General features: G+C 37.7%; 1 protein-coding gene across 2 annotated transcripts in view; it reads left to right on the top strand.

Annotated features, from left to right (window-relative positions):
- The first annotated feature begins 2,050 nt into the window (after positions 1 to 2,050).
- Positions 2,051 to 18,705, top strand: part of LOC114652019 (protein sel-1 homolog 3) — a 78,362-nt gene continuing 61,707 nt past the window's right edge. The window contains exons 1-4 of one of the 2 annotated variants that reach the window (XM_028802167.2): positions 2,051 to 2,105; positions 2,193 to 2,415; positions 6,261 to 6,828; positions 18,528 to 18,654. In XM_028802167.2, coding sequence (XP_028658000.1) covers positions 2,320 to 2,415; positions 6,261 to 6,828; positions 18,528 to 18,654 — 791 coding nt within the window. In that variant the 5' untranslated portion in view covers positions 2,051 to 2,105; positions 2,193 to 2,319. Of the gene's footprint in view, positions 2,106 to 2,164; positions 2,416 to 6,260; positions 6,829 to 18,527; positions 18,655 to 18,705 lie in introns of those variants that run through there. The other variant, XM_051927640.1, reaches the window with a different exon arrangement.

Genomic DNA, 18,705 nt, shown 5'->3' on the forward strand with positions numbered 1-18,705 from the left:
CTATATTCCTTAAGTAAAAATATGCAGTCCTAGAAATCTGATTAATATAAGGTTGCCAGATTAGAAAATTAGAAATACGGGACACTCTTAAAATCACTCTCTATATTACTATATATATATAAATTTATACGTGCCCCCTACACACCGAGATCAATATACTGTATTATACAAAAGTAGAGACATAAGTTAAAAACATAAAGCAAGGATTTTAATGGGTTATCAGGAAAGGTTAGGAGCACACGATGATACATTGCAGCACCCACACCATGACAAACCACCTCAGGATCCCAGATTAGGACCTGAATGCAGCCATGCAACGGGTGACACCTCAGCACCATACTAGTTCAGATGGAATGGAACAGTGTGAGGATTTTTATGGTGGCTGGAGTGCCAATCCTGCCACCAACCCCCAGGTTTCCCCTGCAGGTTGGAGGGCCAACTTGCAGGACTGGATGCAGATTAACGTCATACCCAGGACGGAGCAACTGCAGGTTGCTCAAGGGCCCAACGAAGTAGAGTCACTTTTGGCGATTACAGGATTCAAACCAGCAACCTTCCGATCGCCACTGCAGATCCCTAGCCTCAGAGCCACCACTCCGCCCATTACGAGGAAAACAAAAGTAAAACCATTTAAAAATTATTTACTGAAAGTGCAATTACATACACCACAGTTTGCTTCAAAACATCTTCTGCCTTGTTTGATAAATGTCCATTCGCTGGAATATTCACACTTACGTTTTGGCATCTTGGGATGGGTGGATGGATTAGTTTTTAAGTTAGAAAAAAAGTTTGCCATGTTAAGTAGTAACAACACACTTTGTTGACACTATATGTTGCAATGCTGATACAGAACTGCAATGCAGCGAGGCTGGAGAGCAAAACAGTAATAGTGTTGCTGTCCTCAGCCAACCATAGCAACTGAACAAGTTGCAAACAGGCAGTAAACACTAGTTTTCTCGTTATATTTGGGTTATTTTCATAAAGAGAATCTGAGAAAAGAAAGTATAATTACTTATAAAGTTACAACTAAGCGCAGTGGTAGTGCTGCTGCCTCGCAGTAAGGAGACCTGGGTCTTCCCTGCGTGGAGTTTGCATGTTCTCCCCGTGTCTACATGGGTTTCCTCTGGGCGCTTCGGTTTCCTCCCACAGTCGAAAGACATGCAGGTTAGGTGGATTGGCGATTCTAAATTGGCCTTGGTGTGTGGGTGTGTCCTGCAGTGGGTTGGCACCCTTCCCAGGATTGGTTCCTGCCTTGCGCCCTGTGTTGGCTGGGATTGGCTCCAGCAGACCCCCATGACCCTGTGTTCGGATTCAGCAGGTTGGAAAATGGATGGATGGATGGATGGTTACAACTAAGTACTGTAAGAAGGTAGTAAAAATATATTTTTATTACAAAATTTGAAAATGAACTAAATACGGGACATTTGGGTGTCCCTGAAAGGTCAGTACGGGACAGGGAACAAAATGATCAAATATGGGACATGTCCCGTATATAAGGGACATCTGGCAATCCTAGATTAATATGTGATTTAAAATTTAAGTCAGAGTTAATAGTTACCTCTAAATTCTTTATCTCCAACTTGACTTTTATGCTTAAGTGATTGTTTATTTCTAATACCCTCAACCAAATCTATTTTTGCCAATCACTAAGATTTCTGTTTTCACCGATTCGGAAATACAAGACACAAGATCAGAGAGCCAATGAACATGGAAAAATGTTTTCAGTTAAGTAAGGAAGAAACTAACTGTTGTGGTCAAGACTATCAAATGAGATTTAGAAACGGGCGCTTATTAGGACCAAACTTTAAACTTCTATTTTATTTTTTATTATGTAAAATTAATTATATATTTTAATATGAAGTTATATAAATTTTTTATTTTTAATTAATCCGCACTTCAGACTGAAATTTGCCACTTTGCTTTTTTTTTTGTGATGTGTGCTAAACAAAACCAAATTTGACTAAAATTATATTCTAAAGTATTAAGCAGGAAACGCACGTAAGCCATGCCTCGAATACCAATAAGTTCCTTCAGCAGAGCAGGTTTGTTAAGTTAGGTGAGGAGTGGCTGTCATTTCAGTTGCGATATCCGAGTCGCTCCATCAGGTACCTACCGATAGCTCTTCATGTTTACAAAGGGGTGGGGTTTGGTGGGCTACTAAATTCAAACAATCTTTTTTTATACTACAATAGGTGCCTCCGATTTGACCTTCCTGGTTAACTTTAGGCGAACAAGGATGAAGCGCAAGACAAGCAGGTGATCGGCAGTGCTCAGCCAGAAGGCTCGTCCGTCTCGGCGTCCTTACTCCATTTTTCAAGTATGGACGCTTCGAAAAGTCCACCGAGTGTAGCTGAGGGGGCGCGGCGGCTGTTTAACCCCAAGTGCTTAATTCACTGTATAGCCGTTTTATCGTTGGTAAGTGACTTGTAATGGATTCTATATTTACAATACAGCAGTAGTACCTAGTATATACGGTAGTGCTTAACAATAAAACGCGAATACACGACGGGGGAACATTATCAGGCTTAACTCTCAAATACGCAGGTGTTTGGAAGTGAGAAGACGGCGTCGTTATGGATAGGGAACTGAACTTTAAGAAAAGTTTTTCAGTCTTCTTCGTCTTTTGGCTGCTCCCATTAGGGATCACCACAGTGGATCATCATTCTCCATATCTTCCTGTCCTCTGCACCTTGCTCTGTCACACCCATGTTACCTGCATGTCGTCTCTCACCACATCCATAACCCTCCTCTTAGGCCTACCTTTTCTCTGGCGGCTACATTACAAGATTAGTTTGCAGGTCGACACACGGACGCACAAAAATTACCACGCAGTAATACTTAAAGCACAAATCTCCGTTTCTCAACGTGTGACCCAGAGACTGCCAGTTGTTTAGCCCATGCAGTATACATCCAGAAATGTAGTTCTTCATTGCAGGACAAGATAACTATACTTTAAAGTGAATGTAAAAATACTTTACATTATGTAAAATAACATAAAATTATTTAGTCCATGTGGCCCAAACCTCGGATGTGGAGGGCTGAGCCTATCCCAGAAATATTCTGCATAAAGTAGGAAATTAACTGGAGAGGGTGCCATTTCATTGGAGGACCCACATGGCTACAACCTAGAACCACCAGTCACGACAAGTTAGTTATTTGGGATGTGGGATAAAAACTAGAAAAGACACAGGGTGAACATGCATTCTGTATACAGATAACTAGAATTTGAAGCCAGAACACTGGATCTGCCAATCAGCAGTGTTAACTACTGCGCTACCATGCTGGTCCATATATGAATTATCCAGATTAATTTGAATATATCATAAAATAATTTGGCATTGTTGTCTGTAGCCTTTTGATGGTTGTGTCTTTATTTTTAGTGTTGGATTTAGTTGCTTTGCTGTTCATCTCTTCTTTTACTACACCCCTTAAATCAGTTTAGGGTCAAGATGAGGCAGAGTTCATCCCAGTAGCATTAATAGTAATAATAATACATTTTATTTATATAGCGCCTTTCCCATGCGCAAGGCACTTACAGAATATAATAAAGAACGGCAGCGTATACAGTATATAGCATTGTACAAACCAGATAAATAAATAAAGAAGATTAAGACAGTGAATTCATTGAAATGCAAGGCACAAACTAAGCCTCAATGAGGGTGCCAGTCCATTGCAGAGCACATTCACATGCCCACCTACGCTCACATACCTGATCAATTTAGGCTCATCAGCTGATCTGCTCTGCTTGTCTTTGAGATCTGAGAGGTGAAAAGCCAGTACAGGCACAAATTAAAACTCCATGCAGAAATAAGCCAGGCCAGGCTATCTTATTTTAATGTAATGCTTAATGATAATGAAAGACAGGAATTACCTTAGAAGCTCTTCATTTGTAATCGATGGATTATACTGTTTTTGTTCTACCTCTTATACTAATAAGTCTGAATGAAGTAGTAGAATAATTTTTTTAAATTTAGTTTTGAAAGAAAGCATGTCAATGTTGGCATTCCTCTGCGTTTTTTGGAAAAGTAAGAAAATTAGAAAAAATAATTGTGAGAACAGAGGTGCAACACAGGAAGAAGTGAAGGATATTTATTTAGAATTTAGAATATGATTAAATTAAATGAATACTTTGGTAAGAGGTAGTGATGCACTAAGTAATGTTCAAATGGCACATTATGGGTTGAATGAATTATTATGCGTACTAATTTGATTTTAAAATGTGGGCTGTGCAGATTGGGATGAAACAATTTTTAGGGGTTATAATCCTGTACCAGAATTAATGATGTCATAGCTACAAGTAAACAATCTTACTAGGCACAGGCTATTCCTCGACAAGGTAGATGGCAGTGTTCCTGAAGGCTATATCAGTTTAAGACACCTGCAGGGTGGCATGGAAATTGGAGTCCTGAGACACAGCCCTGGCAGAGGGAGCTGCCTGGGGATAACTGCCCTAGTTTAAACATGACCCAGAATGGCTTCGGAGGATGAGGCCAGAAGCAGTTCCCGGGTCAGTTTTAAAAGAAAGCCTGCTGCCTCACTTGAATTGAGGCAGAGGTGCGAGGCAGTGGGCAACACTCTCTTAGAGAAGGAAGGAGGATTGTGAATGGTGTATTTGTGCTGGTGTTTTTATGAAAAGGTGTTTTAATAAAAAATATTTGAAAGACCAGGCGAACTGGCACACCAGGACCATGTCCTTCACATACAAGGCCGGTCGCAGTGTTCCTCAAGGCTGAACCAGTTTAACCCGCAGGGTGCAAGGGAGTTGGAGTCTGGAGATGCAGCCCTGTTGGGGTCTTTGTGGACTGGCAAAGGGCGCTGCTGGGGGAGGATTGCCCTGGTTTCCACATGACCCGGAACTGCTTCAGATGACATGGACAGGAGTCCGGAAGCAGCTCCTATGTCAACTTTAAAAGAAAGCTTGCTGCCCCACTCGAATTGAGTCAGAGTCGGGGTGGCAGTGGGCAACGCTGTCTTGGAGGTAGGAGGAGGCTTGTGAATGGTATATTTGTGTTGGTGTTCTTATGAAAAGGTATTTTTATGAATAAAAAGCATTAATTTGAACCTGGAATTGTGTTGGGTATTGCTGTGTCTGTTGTTTGGGGCTCAGTAGTGCCCTTAGCGGTTACAGTTTCTATTTTGCTTAAACACCAGTACTCATGAATTTAAATGGCATAATCATTGTTGTACTTCATCAGTAAAAAGGAAAAACGAGAGCTCTCTGTAGTTGGCATTAGATTGGACAAATTAAATGTCCTGCACTAACAGTGCTTTCAACTGAAACTAGATTGAAATTACAGATATTCTATCTGTTATAATAATTTTTCTCTTAGTCATATACCCAAAAACATCCATGTTAGGTTGATCAGTAATTCTAAGTTCGCCTGGTGTGGGTGTGGAAATGAAATCGTGTCCTGTGATGAATTAGTTTCTCTATCCACCCAATGTTACTGTCATAGGTTAGGTCTTTTTGCAACTGTGAACTGAATTAGGCTGATTTGAAGATGGATGGATGGCAATGGCTTGCATAAAAATACCTTCCTAATGCTGGTCGTCCATGTAGAGCATTTTGACAGTGACAATGATAAAATTCACATTTTTAAGGCACAACAACTACATTTTTTATTCTTTTGTAACATCAGTTTGACTAAAACATTTTTTGGAAGTCCATTTTCACTGCTCACTATTAACACTACATTTTTAAAACTTTTATAATTTAGAATAGCTGACTGTGCAGTGGCTGTCTCTCACAATGGTACATTTTTTCAGGCTGTTTAACTATTTGTTGTAGTCTCTTTATTCAGCCAGTATCATACAAACTCAGGCCTTTATTTTATGTTTTTTTTTTTTTAATTCTTACTTTTCAGTTTTTATCCTGTCAATGATATATTGTTTTAAGGAAGAAATTAATGACTTTTAAATTAAACACTTTATATGTATGGATAAAGCTATTCTGTAATCTCTTGTAATTTTATGTGTTGGTCAAGTAAGATATCTGCAGTTTATTTACTTATTCTTTTTTTGTTTTTAACATTGTTATTGAATATTAAAATCAATTTCCAACAGCACCATTCTGATCTAGTGTTTGTTTTTGCTTTTTCTGTATTGGTACTGGGATAAGATCACATCTTCCTGAAAAATCAAAAAAGGATTAAGCAGACAGGGAATGACCAGATTATAATTATTTATCAATAAAGTGAATTTTTAAATCATATTTTACCCATTTTATTAACTTTTATATTTATCTCTCTTTTATATTGCAGGTGCCTTATCCAGTGTTCTGCATAAGTTCTGTACATACAACACATGTTACGGAGAGGAGGGACCAAAATTTTAATAAGGAAGATTTTATTCAGTTTGAAAATAGCCCTGAAAATGTCATTGATAACTATAATCTCACAGTTAAATATTTGTGCTCACAGCCATGTGTCATTGGTGTGGAGGTTATAGCTTCCTCAGAACTAAGAACAGGAAAGTACATTTACGTGAGGTTGTGGCAGAATGAAAAACACTTAAGCCTCAGGAGGTCTCTGGAAGTAATGTTGAAGTTCCCTCGCATTATCATTTACAGAGCTGACTTTTTTAATAGACACTCTATCATAGCACACAATGTAATGTTAAGAGCATGGATTGTTCGCAAACATACATTTAATCATAGCAGTAGCTACAGAGCTGCATATGAGAATGCTGTGGCCAGGACCTATTCAATTCTAAACACGCTACCTCCTTTCCAGCGCCCTTCAGGAGAGCAAAAAGGCTGCCTTGGATGGTATACTGAGTGGCAGTGGAGATTAAAAGAAAACAAAATTCCTCAATGCCTTTCAGAGACTGGTAGGTAAGCTCATGTTGTATGTATTACTCCTAATTAACTTACAATGAAGGAATAGTGAAAGGACAGCACTTAGTGATGTGGTCCTTGTTTTGAGTATGTAAGTGAATGAGAATACGGCTGACCAAGCTGACTTCTTCTGACATATGCTTCAGTCATTTGATACTATTTTTGGCCCTTTTTGTGCCCTTTTATTAGTTATTTTTGTTTTGTTTCTTGATGTCATGAATCTTATCGCCAGTTACAGTTGACATGATCATGTGGTGAGTCATATGTTCTTGGTGGCCATTTTAAGTGCACTTTATAAGCTGACCTGGAAGCACAGTATGATCATTAGCTCTTGTGATCTTTATTAGTAAAGACAAACTCTTTTTGACTTTAACTTTCTTAATTATTTCTAAGATTGCTTTTTCCATCTGAGCCTGTGCTTTTGCACATTCATTTTTCTTGTACTTTGTACTAGCAGATTTTACTGTTTAGTGCTTCTGTTTTTCCTTGATTTCAAGTTGTAGCATTTTTATTTTCTTCTTCAGCACTGTGGAGTTCAAACACATACTTAAATACGCAGGTGCCCATGTTGATTGCTTTAGAATCAGGGGTGAGGCAAGCTCTTGTGACCTTAACTTAGTTCTGCCATTAGAAAAAAATTCAAGTAATTGTTAGGGCATGTTAAGGGTGTGCATGATATTTTTTTGGCTTACTGGCACTGATCAAAAAAAGGCAATTCAGCTGCACATTTTGAGATTCTGCAGTGATCCTAAGCAAATGTTAATCATCCTAAAAAGTTAAATTTCATATAAAAATTATGCATTTTCCATTTATTTTTACCTTATTCTTTGTTTTATTTATAACTTTGAACTGGAGTGGGAAGTTCCAGTCCTAGAAAATAATGGCAGCTTCAGCTGTTTGCAGTTTTATTTTTTAACTAAGTGTATCTAGCTATTCTGTCAATGAAAATATTTTAAGCACTTCAGGGACAGGCATAGCTTATATAATGTTTTTAATATTAAACCAGCTGACCTACATTTTTAAATCCTCGATTATTAATCTGGTAGATTTTGCAAAAAAACAGTATAATTTATAAAGCCTGAATATGCTTTTAAAATTGTAAATATTGGAAAAGCTCTGTATATTATTTGTATTTATTGCATTTTTTAATCTTAATATTTATACATTTTATAGTGTCATACGCCTGACCAAAGGGAAGTGCTTTATCAAAAGAATTTGAATAGATTTGCAGTGTCTCAAATAATCTATATACACTTCATTCACTGCAAGGTCATGGAGGCCAGTTGAGTACAAGGCAGGAATCCACCCTACACAATTGCATTGCAGGTTACATTCCCAATTTAGAATTCCCAAACTACATAACATACTGTACATGTCTTTGAGATTTGGCAGGAAATTGGAGCAAAGTCAAAGAGGACATGCAGATAATTTGTGAATAGTTTGAGACTAGGCCTGGTATTATCAAAAATATACTTGGTCTTGCATACATGTTGTAGAAGTGACCTAGTAGATTGTTGGGAAGGTAATCCATTAAAAGTGATATATTTAGAAATGTCCATCCATGCATTATCCAACCCGCTATATCCTGACTACAGGGTCACGGGGGTCTGTTGGAGCCAATCCCAGCCAACACAGGGCACAAGGCAGGAAACAAACCCCAGGCAGGGTGCACGCACACACACACACCAAGCACACACTAGGAACAATTTAGAATCACCAATGCACCTAACCTGGGGTGAACATGCAAACTCCACGCAGGGAGGACCCAGGAAGTGAACCCAGGTCTCCTAACTGCGAGGCAGCAGCGCTACCCACTGCACCGCCCTATATAGAAAAATGTAATAGATGTAATTAGTGTGAATTAGAACAAAAGTATTGCTTCATTTTGATGTAAGACTTTCAAACTTAAACAATGTATTTTGTGTAGAATATGAGAGTGGAGAATCATTCATAGTTTATGGCAGCCATAAATTATATGTGTGCATCTCTCACCCCAGTGTGGTTAATTATATATATTGAAGTAGCAGAGAAGATCAAGAAGATATCCAGCAAGCTATTTTACAAGAGTTCTTGTCATATTCTAAAAAAAAATCTGTTGTTCAGAGTGAGAATTTTTTTTTCTTGAGCCATTTTTTTTTTTTAGAATTTTTTTTTCCAGTTTAATACAGTATAACACATCACTTTCCCATTTAGTTATGAGAGTTGGATTAGGATGCTTCCAATTATGCATTAAAAGTATTCATATAAGCAATATAGTATAAAATACCAAATTGACTTTTCTTTACATACTGTTATCTAATATTAGTCCAGATATTGCTTTTAAGTTGTGATGGGTAATATAACATGAAAGGCTGTCTAAGGGATATGTTTAAACTAAACAAAAATCGGCTGAGTGTAGTAACAGGACCACCAATTAATGGCCTGTGATCCAGATTTAGCCCACATGCAAGTTTTCTCTGGTCCTAATTTGTCCCTCTGTAACACATTTTTGCAGTGAAATTAAAATTATGTAGAATCTATAAAATGGTCACAATAAAGATATGTGATTTATTTTTGCTTTGAAAGCATGATGACGTGACTGATCAGCTGTGTGTTATAGTCTTTTTAACTACCATGCAAGATTTGAATCAGTGAGTAACAACTAATAGAAGACTGTGGTGGGCTGGTGCCCTGCCCAGGTCTTGTTCCTGCCTTACGCTCTGTGTTGGCTGAGATTGGCTCCAGCAGACCCTCGTGACCCTGTAGTTAGGATATAGTGGGTTGGATAATGGATGGATGGAATTTTCTCTATACAGGTGCTGGTCATAAAATTAGAATATCATGACAAAGTTGATTTATTTCAGTAATTCCATTCAAAAAGTGAAACTTGTATATTAGATTCATTCATTACACACAGACTGATGTATTTCAAATGTTTATTTCTTTTAATGTTGATGATTATAACTGACAACTAATGAAAGTCCCAAATTCAGTATCTCGGAAAATTAGAATATTGTGAAAAGGTTCAATATTGAAGACACCTGGTGCCACACTCTAATTAGCTAATTAACTCAAAACACCTGCAAAAGCCTTTAAATGGTCTCTCAGTCTAGTTCTGTAGGCTACACAATCATGGGGAAGACTGCTGACTTGACAGTTGTCCAAAAGACGACCATTGACACCTTGCACAAGGAGGGCAAGACACAAAAGGTCATTGCTAAAGAGGCTGGCTGTTCACAGAGCTCTGTGTCCAAGCACATTAATAGAGAGGCGAAGGGAAGGACAAGATGTGGTAGAAAAAAGTGTACAAGCAATAGGGATAACCGCACCCTGGAGAGGATTGTGGAACAAAACCAATTCAAAAATGTGGGGGAGATTCACAAAGAGTGGACTGCAGCTGGAGTCAGTGCTTCAAGAACCACCACGCACAGACGTACTGTATGCAAGACATGGGTTTCAGGTGTTGCATTCCTTGTGTCAAGCCACTCTTGAACAAGAGACAGCATCAGAAGCGTCTCGCCTGGGCTAAAGACAAAAAGGACTGGACTGCTGCTGAGTGGTCCAAAGTTATGTTCTCTGATGAAAGTAAATTTTGCATTTCCTTTGGAAATCAAGGTCCCAGAGTCTGGAGGAAGAGAGGAGAGGCACAGAATTCATGTTGCGTGAGGTCCAGTGTTAAGTTTCCACAGTCAGTGATGGTTTGGGGTGCCATGTCATCTGCTGGTGTTGGTCCATTGTGTTTTCTGAGGTCCAAGGTCAACGCAGCCGTTTACCAGGAAGTTTTAGAGCACTTCATGCTTCCTGCTGCTGACGAACTTTATGGAGATGCAGATTTCATTTTCCAACAGGACCTGGCACCTGCACACAGTGCCAAAGCTACCAGTACCTGGTTTAAGGACCATGGTATCCCTGTTCTTGATTGGCCAGCAAACTCGCCTGACCTTAACCCCATAGAAAATCTATGGGTTATTGTGAAGAGGAAGATGCAATACGCCTGGCCCAACAGTTCAGAAGAGCTGAAGGCCACTATCAGAGCAACATTGGCTCTCATAACACCTGAGCAGTGCCACAGACTGATCGACTCCATGCCACGCCGAATTGCTGCAGTAATCCAGGCCAAAGGAGCCCCAACTAAATATTGAGTGCTGTATGTGCTCATACTTTTCATGTTTATACCTTTCAGTTGGCCAACATTTCTAAAAATCCTTTTTTTGCATTGGTCTTAATTGATATTCTAATTTTCCGAGATACTGAATTTGGGACTTTCATTAGTTGTCAGTTATAATCCTCAACATTAAAAGAAATAAACATTTGAAATACATCAGTCTGTGTGTAATGAATGAATCTAATATACAAGTTTCACTTTTTGAATGGAATTACTGAAATAAATCGACTTTGTCATGATATTCTAATTTTATGACCAGCACTTGTATATCACTTTTAATGGATTACCTTCCCAGCAATCTACTAGGTCACTTCTACAACATACTGTATGCAAGACCAAGTATATTTTTGATAATACCAGGTCTAGTCACAAAATGTTCACAAATTATTTGCATGTCCTCTTTGACTTTGCTCCACTTTCCTGTCAAATCTCAAAGACATGTACAGTATGTTATGTTGTTTGGGAATTCTAAACTGGGAACGTAACCTGCAATTCAGTTGTGTAGGGTGGATGACCCTGTGTTAGGATATAGCGGGTTGGATGATGACTGACTGACAACTAATAGAAGAATTTATTGCTTTTTAATTGAGCACTATACATTTCCCAGATAAGGCAGGGGGGCTGTCTAACATCCATCCATTTTCTTACTGGAATATCTGTACCTATGGCTAGTCTACAAAAGTGACAAAATGTGCTGCTCCATAACATTCATTCGAAAATAAAATTTATTTAGTTAGTGTTTCAAAATATCCAATTGGCCAGACATTCATGTCGCTCAGCTCATAATGCTTTCAAACACGTACAGAAAACTGATAACAAATAAAATGCTTTATCAGAAGTGAATAATTGCAGAGACACATAGCATGGCTGCAGACACAGCATATTTGATTGCTGCAAAAAACAGGGAAACACAAACGTTTTGTCATTTATTGGGTTTTTCAAGCCAAAGTAATGTTATTTGTATCTCAATTAAAATGTAACATATGTAGTAAAAGCATATACGACACATATTTGACTGGTACAGAAACAAAATGGATAATGTCTCCAGTTATTAATAATTACTGAAAGTCCAGTTCAGTTGCTAATTTTGTTTTAATAAGCAGGCTTAAAAGTCTGAACACTAATGTATAGCTGTTTGAAAACAGCACAAAAATGTTTTACTGGAATTTTGAAATAATAAATGAATCTTCAATTGATACAGAAGGAGCTTTAAGTTTGTAAATACAAAAATAGGTGGGAGAGATTTTAACATTAAACAACAGGAGCTTGTGGCATTTGAACTTTGATTTAATATACTTCTCCATTAATTATTACCCTTCAGTAAGTATTATTATTCACTTATTGTTTACTTCCTAAAATTGATGAAAACATAAGTAACATAGCAGTAGAAGGCTCAAACCTAATAAAATGATTTTCTGATAAACTGATCTGAAAAATGTGTTGCTGCAAAAACAGCTTTAATTTTGTGTAAACAAAAATATCCTGAATAATCTTTGTTTTCACTAATTCATGTGGCACTGATATTACAAGATGTGAATTTTTATTTTTAGCCTCAGTTTTAAGCAGTATTATATCTTTCAGTACTACACAGAAAATGCCAGTGAATATGTTTAGCACATTCATATGGTGCGATCATTAGTCCAGGATGATCATATCATTCTTTATTAATGCTGTGCTGAAATCCCACCAAGCCAATAAAATGCCCCTCAATTGTTATTACAATGGGGTCATATCCGCCAACCCCCAAAATGAAATCCCACCCCTGAAGTTTACACCTGTAAGTGGAGCAAGTGGTAGGTATCCATTTCAAAAGCAAGTCTCAAAATCAGCACTTAGAGCAAAAGGAGCAGGTGCTCAGACACCCTCATAAGAACTTCTCACCTGCATGTGACTGTTGTTCCACTCTGAATTTTACTCCATGAAAATATCAGGCAGTACATTTGCGTTTGACAGACTCATTAAGCATTTCAAAATGATTGCAATATAAAGACATACTTTTCAGTCCATTCTTCATTGAAATGACTATTCCAAGTGACAGTTAAGACATTTTGTCAAATACATATTTGCTAGATAACTTGTTTTGATAGTTAAATTGAAATGTGAACATTGGCTAATCAGTAAATGTGATTGGGTGCAACCGTTTTGGATATTCATGAAAAAAATTGGTTTCAGGAGAAACCGATTTGAATTTTTGTGAGAAAACAATATGAATTTAAATGATTAAGCTTGGTCACTTGGAATGATGACTACATCAGAATAAATTCAAAGCAACATATGCTTAATGATTCCTTACTTTGCATAGTTTTAATCTGTTACAAATACATCTGATATAGGATTTGTGTAATTTTAAATAAGTGGGTGATTGTCTAGGAGTGCATGAGGGAGAGTGTTTGTAAAACTGTGTGTTTGTGTATATGCAATATGGGGGGATGGGGTGACCAACTTGTCCGAAAGAGTATTTGCTCTGCAACAGTTTTACTCCAGGTTAAATCTCTATAATATCCCTTGCTGTAGAGCATTACCAGAATAAATAATTTAGTGAGGCAGGGACCTGTTGACAGTATTCATGGTTTGAATGGTGTCCTGGATATAGTTTAGATATGTTAAATGACATATTAATGGTCAATGTACCATTTTAGCTGGAATATATAATGTTCTTCACAAATTGAAGAGAAGTGTATTTTATGAAGGGCTGAATTTTATGTACTGTATTCCAAATCTGAAATTCGACCCAAAAGATCCTTTTCATGTCATACATCTCCTGTGATTATCAAGGGGTAAATTCCTTGACTTTAACTGATAAAATCTAGAAATGCTACCCATGTCTTCATCAAAATTAATCAGTATCACATCAGGAATAAAAGTTGCTTTATTTGAAAAAAATAATGTATTACTGGGAGATGATACTTGTAAAATAGTAGCTCAAGAGGCACACAAGCTTTGTCTATATGAAGATCTTTAAAAGACTGGGCACCTATTAACTTTCATAAGATTAATATTGAATAGGTTAAAGAAGTCTGGAATATGTGGTTATTACAACCAAACACATACAGTATATAGTACTTGCCTTACTGCATGCTGTACAGGGAGACCAAATATTAAGTGAATTGAGGACTATGGGTTTGTTGGTAAATTACTGATAATCAGGACTGACCCAGGCTCAGTTTAAAACAGTCAAAACTTGTTTTTTTTTGTTTGCTAATTATGTATGATTTTAAAATGTAGTTTACAATACATGCATTTTTTTACCTCATAATGTTGGATATATATCACTTAATTTATGCTTAACCATTCACTCATTTAGCTAATTTTCTTCTCACAGTTCTCATTACCTCTTTGAGCCGATTGGGTTAGGGCCATTGTAATTGTTTCTTAATATATCTCTTTGTCCTCCAACTATTAGTCTTAATAAACAGACAATAAATAGACAAAACCATCCCTTCATATTTTAGTCTTCCCAGTGGATAAGGAATAATCAATGTTTACTTTTGTTTTTATTTTTTACAACAATAAAGGTTTTCTTCAGTGAAAACACCACCAATGCCATTTCAAGTTTCCATTGTTATTGACATCCTACATTGTTATGGTGCATTTGAATATGTGCACTGAGTCTGAAAGTGTGTATATGATGTTGCTACTAGACATGGTTCATTTAGTGTCAGCACTTCTGGCTGGAGCTTGACCTTTTGACCAGGTTGGGGACCAGACAAACTATAAAAAAAATTGCATTTTTCAGTCATAACCATACATATTTACATCATATCCCAAGTAATACATCATATTTGTTCATAATAGAAAGTTACAATATAAAGTAAATATCACATTAACAAAATTAAAACTTTGAAGTTATGAAAAACTAAACAAGTTCCATTAATGATGTTCAAATGGTATAAAACTTTGCTTTTTCAGTTTATTTTCTTACTGTAAATGTGACAAAATAAGCACTTAATGTACGAAAGGCTTATAATTCAGATGCTTTTGGGGAATGTGTTTTGAAAGTTGGAGTATTTAACAATTTTTATTTGCTTCTTTAAGAAGACAGATATATTGTTTTTGTTTATTAAATATTTTCTAATGGGGTGTGTGTGACAGGTTATGGAGATTTGCTCAGAGCTATGCCACTGTTTGTATAGGACAACACATTCAGGAGTAAGCCACATACTGTAACCTATGCACTGTCATTTCAGTTGCTTGTGCTGACTACTTGAGGATCTTTTTGCCAACAGAAGAGGCTGTTGGATACATAAAAGAAGAAAATACAGTATTCAAAATATACAAGTTGAAAGGACCTCTCTCAAGCTAAATTTGAAACATTAAACTCATTCACCATTGATGTGCTTCAATACACAGTTTTCTGTTACTGTTCTGTTTACTGAAAAAACACTGTTGTTTCAAAGTGACAGTAAAATAGCTGTGTTATCTGACTTGGTCCAGGAAATTTTATAAGACAGTGGGCCTCAGTTATACTGCCATCAGTTAATCGAGTGTATCAGAAGAAGTATGTAACTAACCAAGTGGTCAGTTGTGTAAGTGAGTGAATGATCCAGTCAACGTTTACAGTAATCCCTCCTCCATCGCGGGGGTTGCGTTCCAGAGCCACCCGCGAAATAAGAAAATCCGCGAAGTAGAAACCATATGTTTATATGGTTATTTTTATATTGTCATGCTTGGGTCACAGATTTGCGCAGAAACACAGGAGGTTGTAGAGAGACAGGAACGTTATTCAAACACTGCAAACAAACATTTGTCTCTTTTTCAAAAGTTTAAACTGTGCTCCATGACAAGACAGAGATGACAGTTCCGTCTCACAATTAAAAGAATGCAAACATATCTTCCTCTTCAAAGGAGTGCGTGTCAGGAGCACAGAATGTCACATAGATAGAGAAAACAATCTCTAGCAAACAAATCAATAGGGCTGTTTGGCTTTTAAGTATGCGGAGCACCGCGGCACAAAGCTGTTGAAGGCGGCAGCTCACACCCCCCTCCGTCAGGAGCAGGGGAGAGAGAGAGATAGAGAGAGAGAGACAGAGTTTGTTTTTCAGTCAAAAATCAATACGTGCCCTTCGAGCTTTTAAGTATGCGAAGCACTGTGCAGCATGTCGTTTCAGGAGCAGCTGCACAAAAGATAGCAACGTGAAGATAATCTTTCAGCATTTTTAGACAAGCGTCCGTATCGTCTAGGTGTGCGAAACAGCCCCCCTGCTCAATCCCCATACGTCAGGATCAGAGAAAGTCAGCGCAAGAGAGAGAGAGAAAAGTAAGCAATCTAGCTTCTCAGCCATCTGCCAATAGGCGTCCCTTGTATGAAATCAACTGGGCAAACCCAACTGAGGAAGCATGTACCAGAAATTAAAAGACCCATTGTCCTCAGAAATCCGCGAACCATCAAAAAATCCGCGATATATATTTAAATATGCTTACATATAAAATCTGCGATGGAGTGAAGCCGCGAAGCGCGATATAGCGAGGGATCACTGTATACCTATCTCTCTCTCTCTCTCTGGGTCAGAAAGTTGTACAGATACACTCAGGAGATCTCGGGAGCCCAAACAGGAGCGGAGGGTGTCTGTGGGAGAAGAGAGACCAGGCAGTGAGACAAAAAGGACAGCTGCAGTAAAGGCTTTAAAAATGTTTGAAGTGCCGCTCGAGATGCAAATCAGGTGGCACGGCAGCAGCAACAAGCCTGCAGGTGATCTAGCAAAGTTGAGGTAAAAAACTATTTGTGTCCCCTATGAATCACTGTTTAAGAGGGGGTTTCGGAGGAGCGACCACATCTCCTTGGGGGTGCGTTCAGCCTGTTCACACCCCCTCCCTCAGCTTTATTCACATCTTTGTGAATTAAGTGAGTTTCCAAACCAGGCTCAGACAGCCGCAACAGGACATCCACATTAATGTGTGCAGAGCCCAGTCGATGACTGTCAGTAAAATTATATGGTTGCAAGTTCAAGAACCATGTTTGGGATGTTGAGTAGAATTTTAGAAGTCCTTGGTAGTTGCCACAGAAAAAAAATTGCAAAGAACTGGGCTAAGGTAATTCATTTGTTAGCCTTACAAAGCATAAAAGAACAAAGAGAGTACATCGTCACATACTCCCTCTGAGCACTGTTTCTTTATATACAGTACATTACTATTGTCATATTTGGAAAGTGTCTTTGAATGGTATGCTATCCATTTTTTGCCATCACCATGATATTATTGTAAAATTCCTCTTAACCAATAGTTGCTCACACCAGTTGACAATTCAGCTTACCTTTTTGGGTCATAGAATGTCAAAATGAATATCATCATTTAGGCCTTCTTTAGCCTGGGTGGACTTTGACATTTGAGCCTTTGAAGTAGGGAGGGGTATGGGGGTTTCAGATCCATAAAAAAATAATAGCAATAATCACAACTGTACTGATACATATTAACATTATAGCCCCTAAATTACAATATAACCTAAATCTCTCTTACATTAGCACATTTAAAACTATGAAATTATTAAGAAGTACAGAAGTTCTGTCAACAATATTGAAATGACAGAAAACTATTTTGGGGGGGTTTGTCTATGTATGCTTAAACACTTTCTTAAACAAGTTAGAAACTTCCTGCATGGCATAATATTCAGTGTTTTGAAAGACATGCAAAGTAGATGGACTGCTGATGCTAAATTAGCCCTTGTGTGTGTGTTGACCCTGTAATGGACTGGTGCCCCTTCCAGGTACTGTTACTGCCTCGTGCCTGATGTTTGTTGGATTAGGCTCCATCTTGCCTGGATAAGTGGGTTTAGAAAATGGATTGGGTTGATGGAAAGAAATAGCATATTTCTTTTGTTGCTTCATTACTTCTGCAAATTATTAAATATTTTGTCATGAGGTGTGTGTGTGTATGTGATATGTGCTTGAGGTTTGCTCAGATTACTGCACACCTGTTTGTAGTGGCAGGACAGTCTTCCATAAGGAGCAGTAACATGGACATGCAGACACAAGCATACAACTTTGCAGTTGTTTCAGTTGCTCAGACCGATTGCTTAAGGGCCTGTTTTGGCAACAGGATCAGCTATCTGACACATAAAAGAGGAAAATGCTGTATACAAAATGTACAAGCTGACGTGATAACTCTCAAGTTAAATCTGAAGCTAGGCAAAAAGAACCCTTTATTGAAGATTTATTTTAGTAATATCGTGCATCTGTTAAAATGGCAATCCCCACCAAAGCCTTAAACTCTGCCAAGTCATTAAACTCTGGAAAACTAAATTGGAAATTCCTGTGGTGGTACCTCTATTTCCTTCTTTCATTCAAAAGCAGAGGTGAAATGTAATATGTAGAATTGAAATTAATTTTTAACAATTATTAGTACACAGTATGGCAGTGGCACCTTGTTTAGGTTTTGTTCCTGCCCTGCACCCAATGCTACTATTATAGGGCCCTAACTTTAGCAACACTAAATTTAGGGTTCAAAATAATTTGACAAGTGGATGTATAGTAGGTCACTATTTATGTGTCTTGTGAAATGTCAATTATACATATGAATATAGATTTGTAAATACATTTTGTTTCTTTTTTTCAGGTACAGTAGAGATTTTGAAGTTTCCACATGCATCGACTGGCCAGAAATATGGAATTATAAAAAAGTTTTATCCTTTCATTAACAGAGACTTAGAGAAAATCAGAGTGCAAGCAGTTCATGCTCCAAGGTAACTCATTCATAAAGTTGACTATGTACTTTACAGTATAGTTTATCTTTC

Source organism: Erpetoichthys calabaricus, chromosome 5 (assembly GCF_900747795.2).
Source record: "Erpetoichthys calabaricus chromosome 5, fErpCal1.3, whole genome shotgun sequence".
NCBI lineage: Eukaryota > Metazoa > Chordata > Cladistia > Polypteriformes > Polypteridae > Erpetoichthys > Erpetoichthys calabaricus.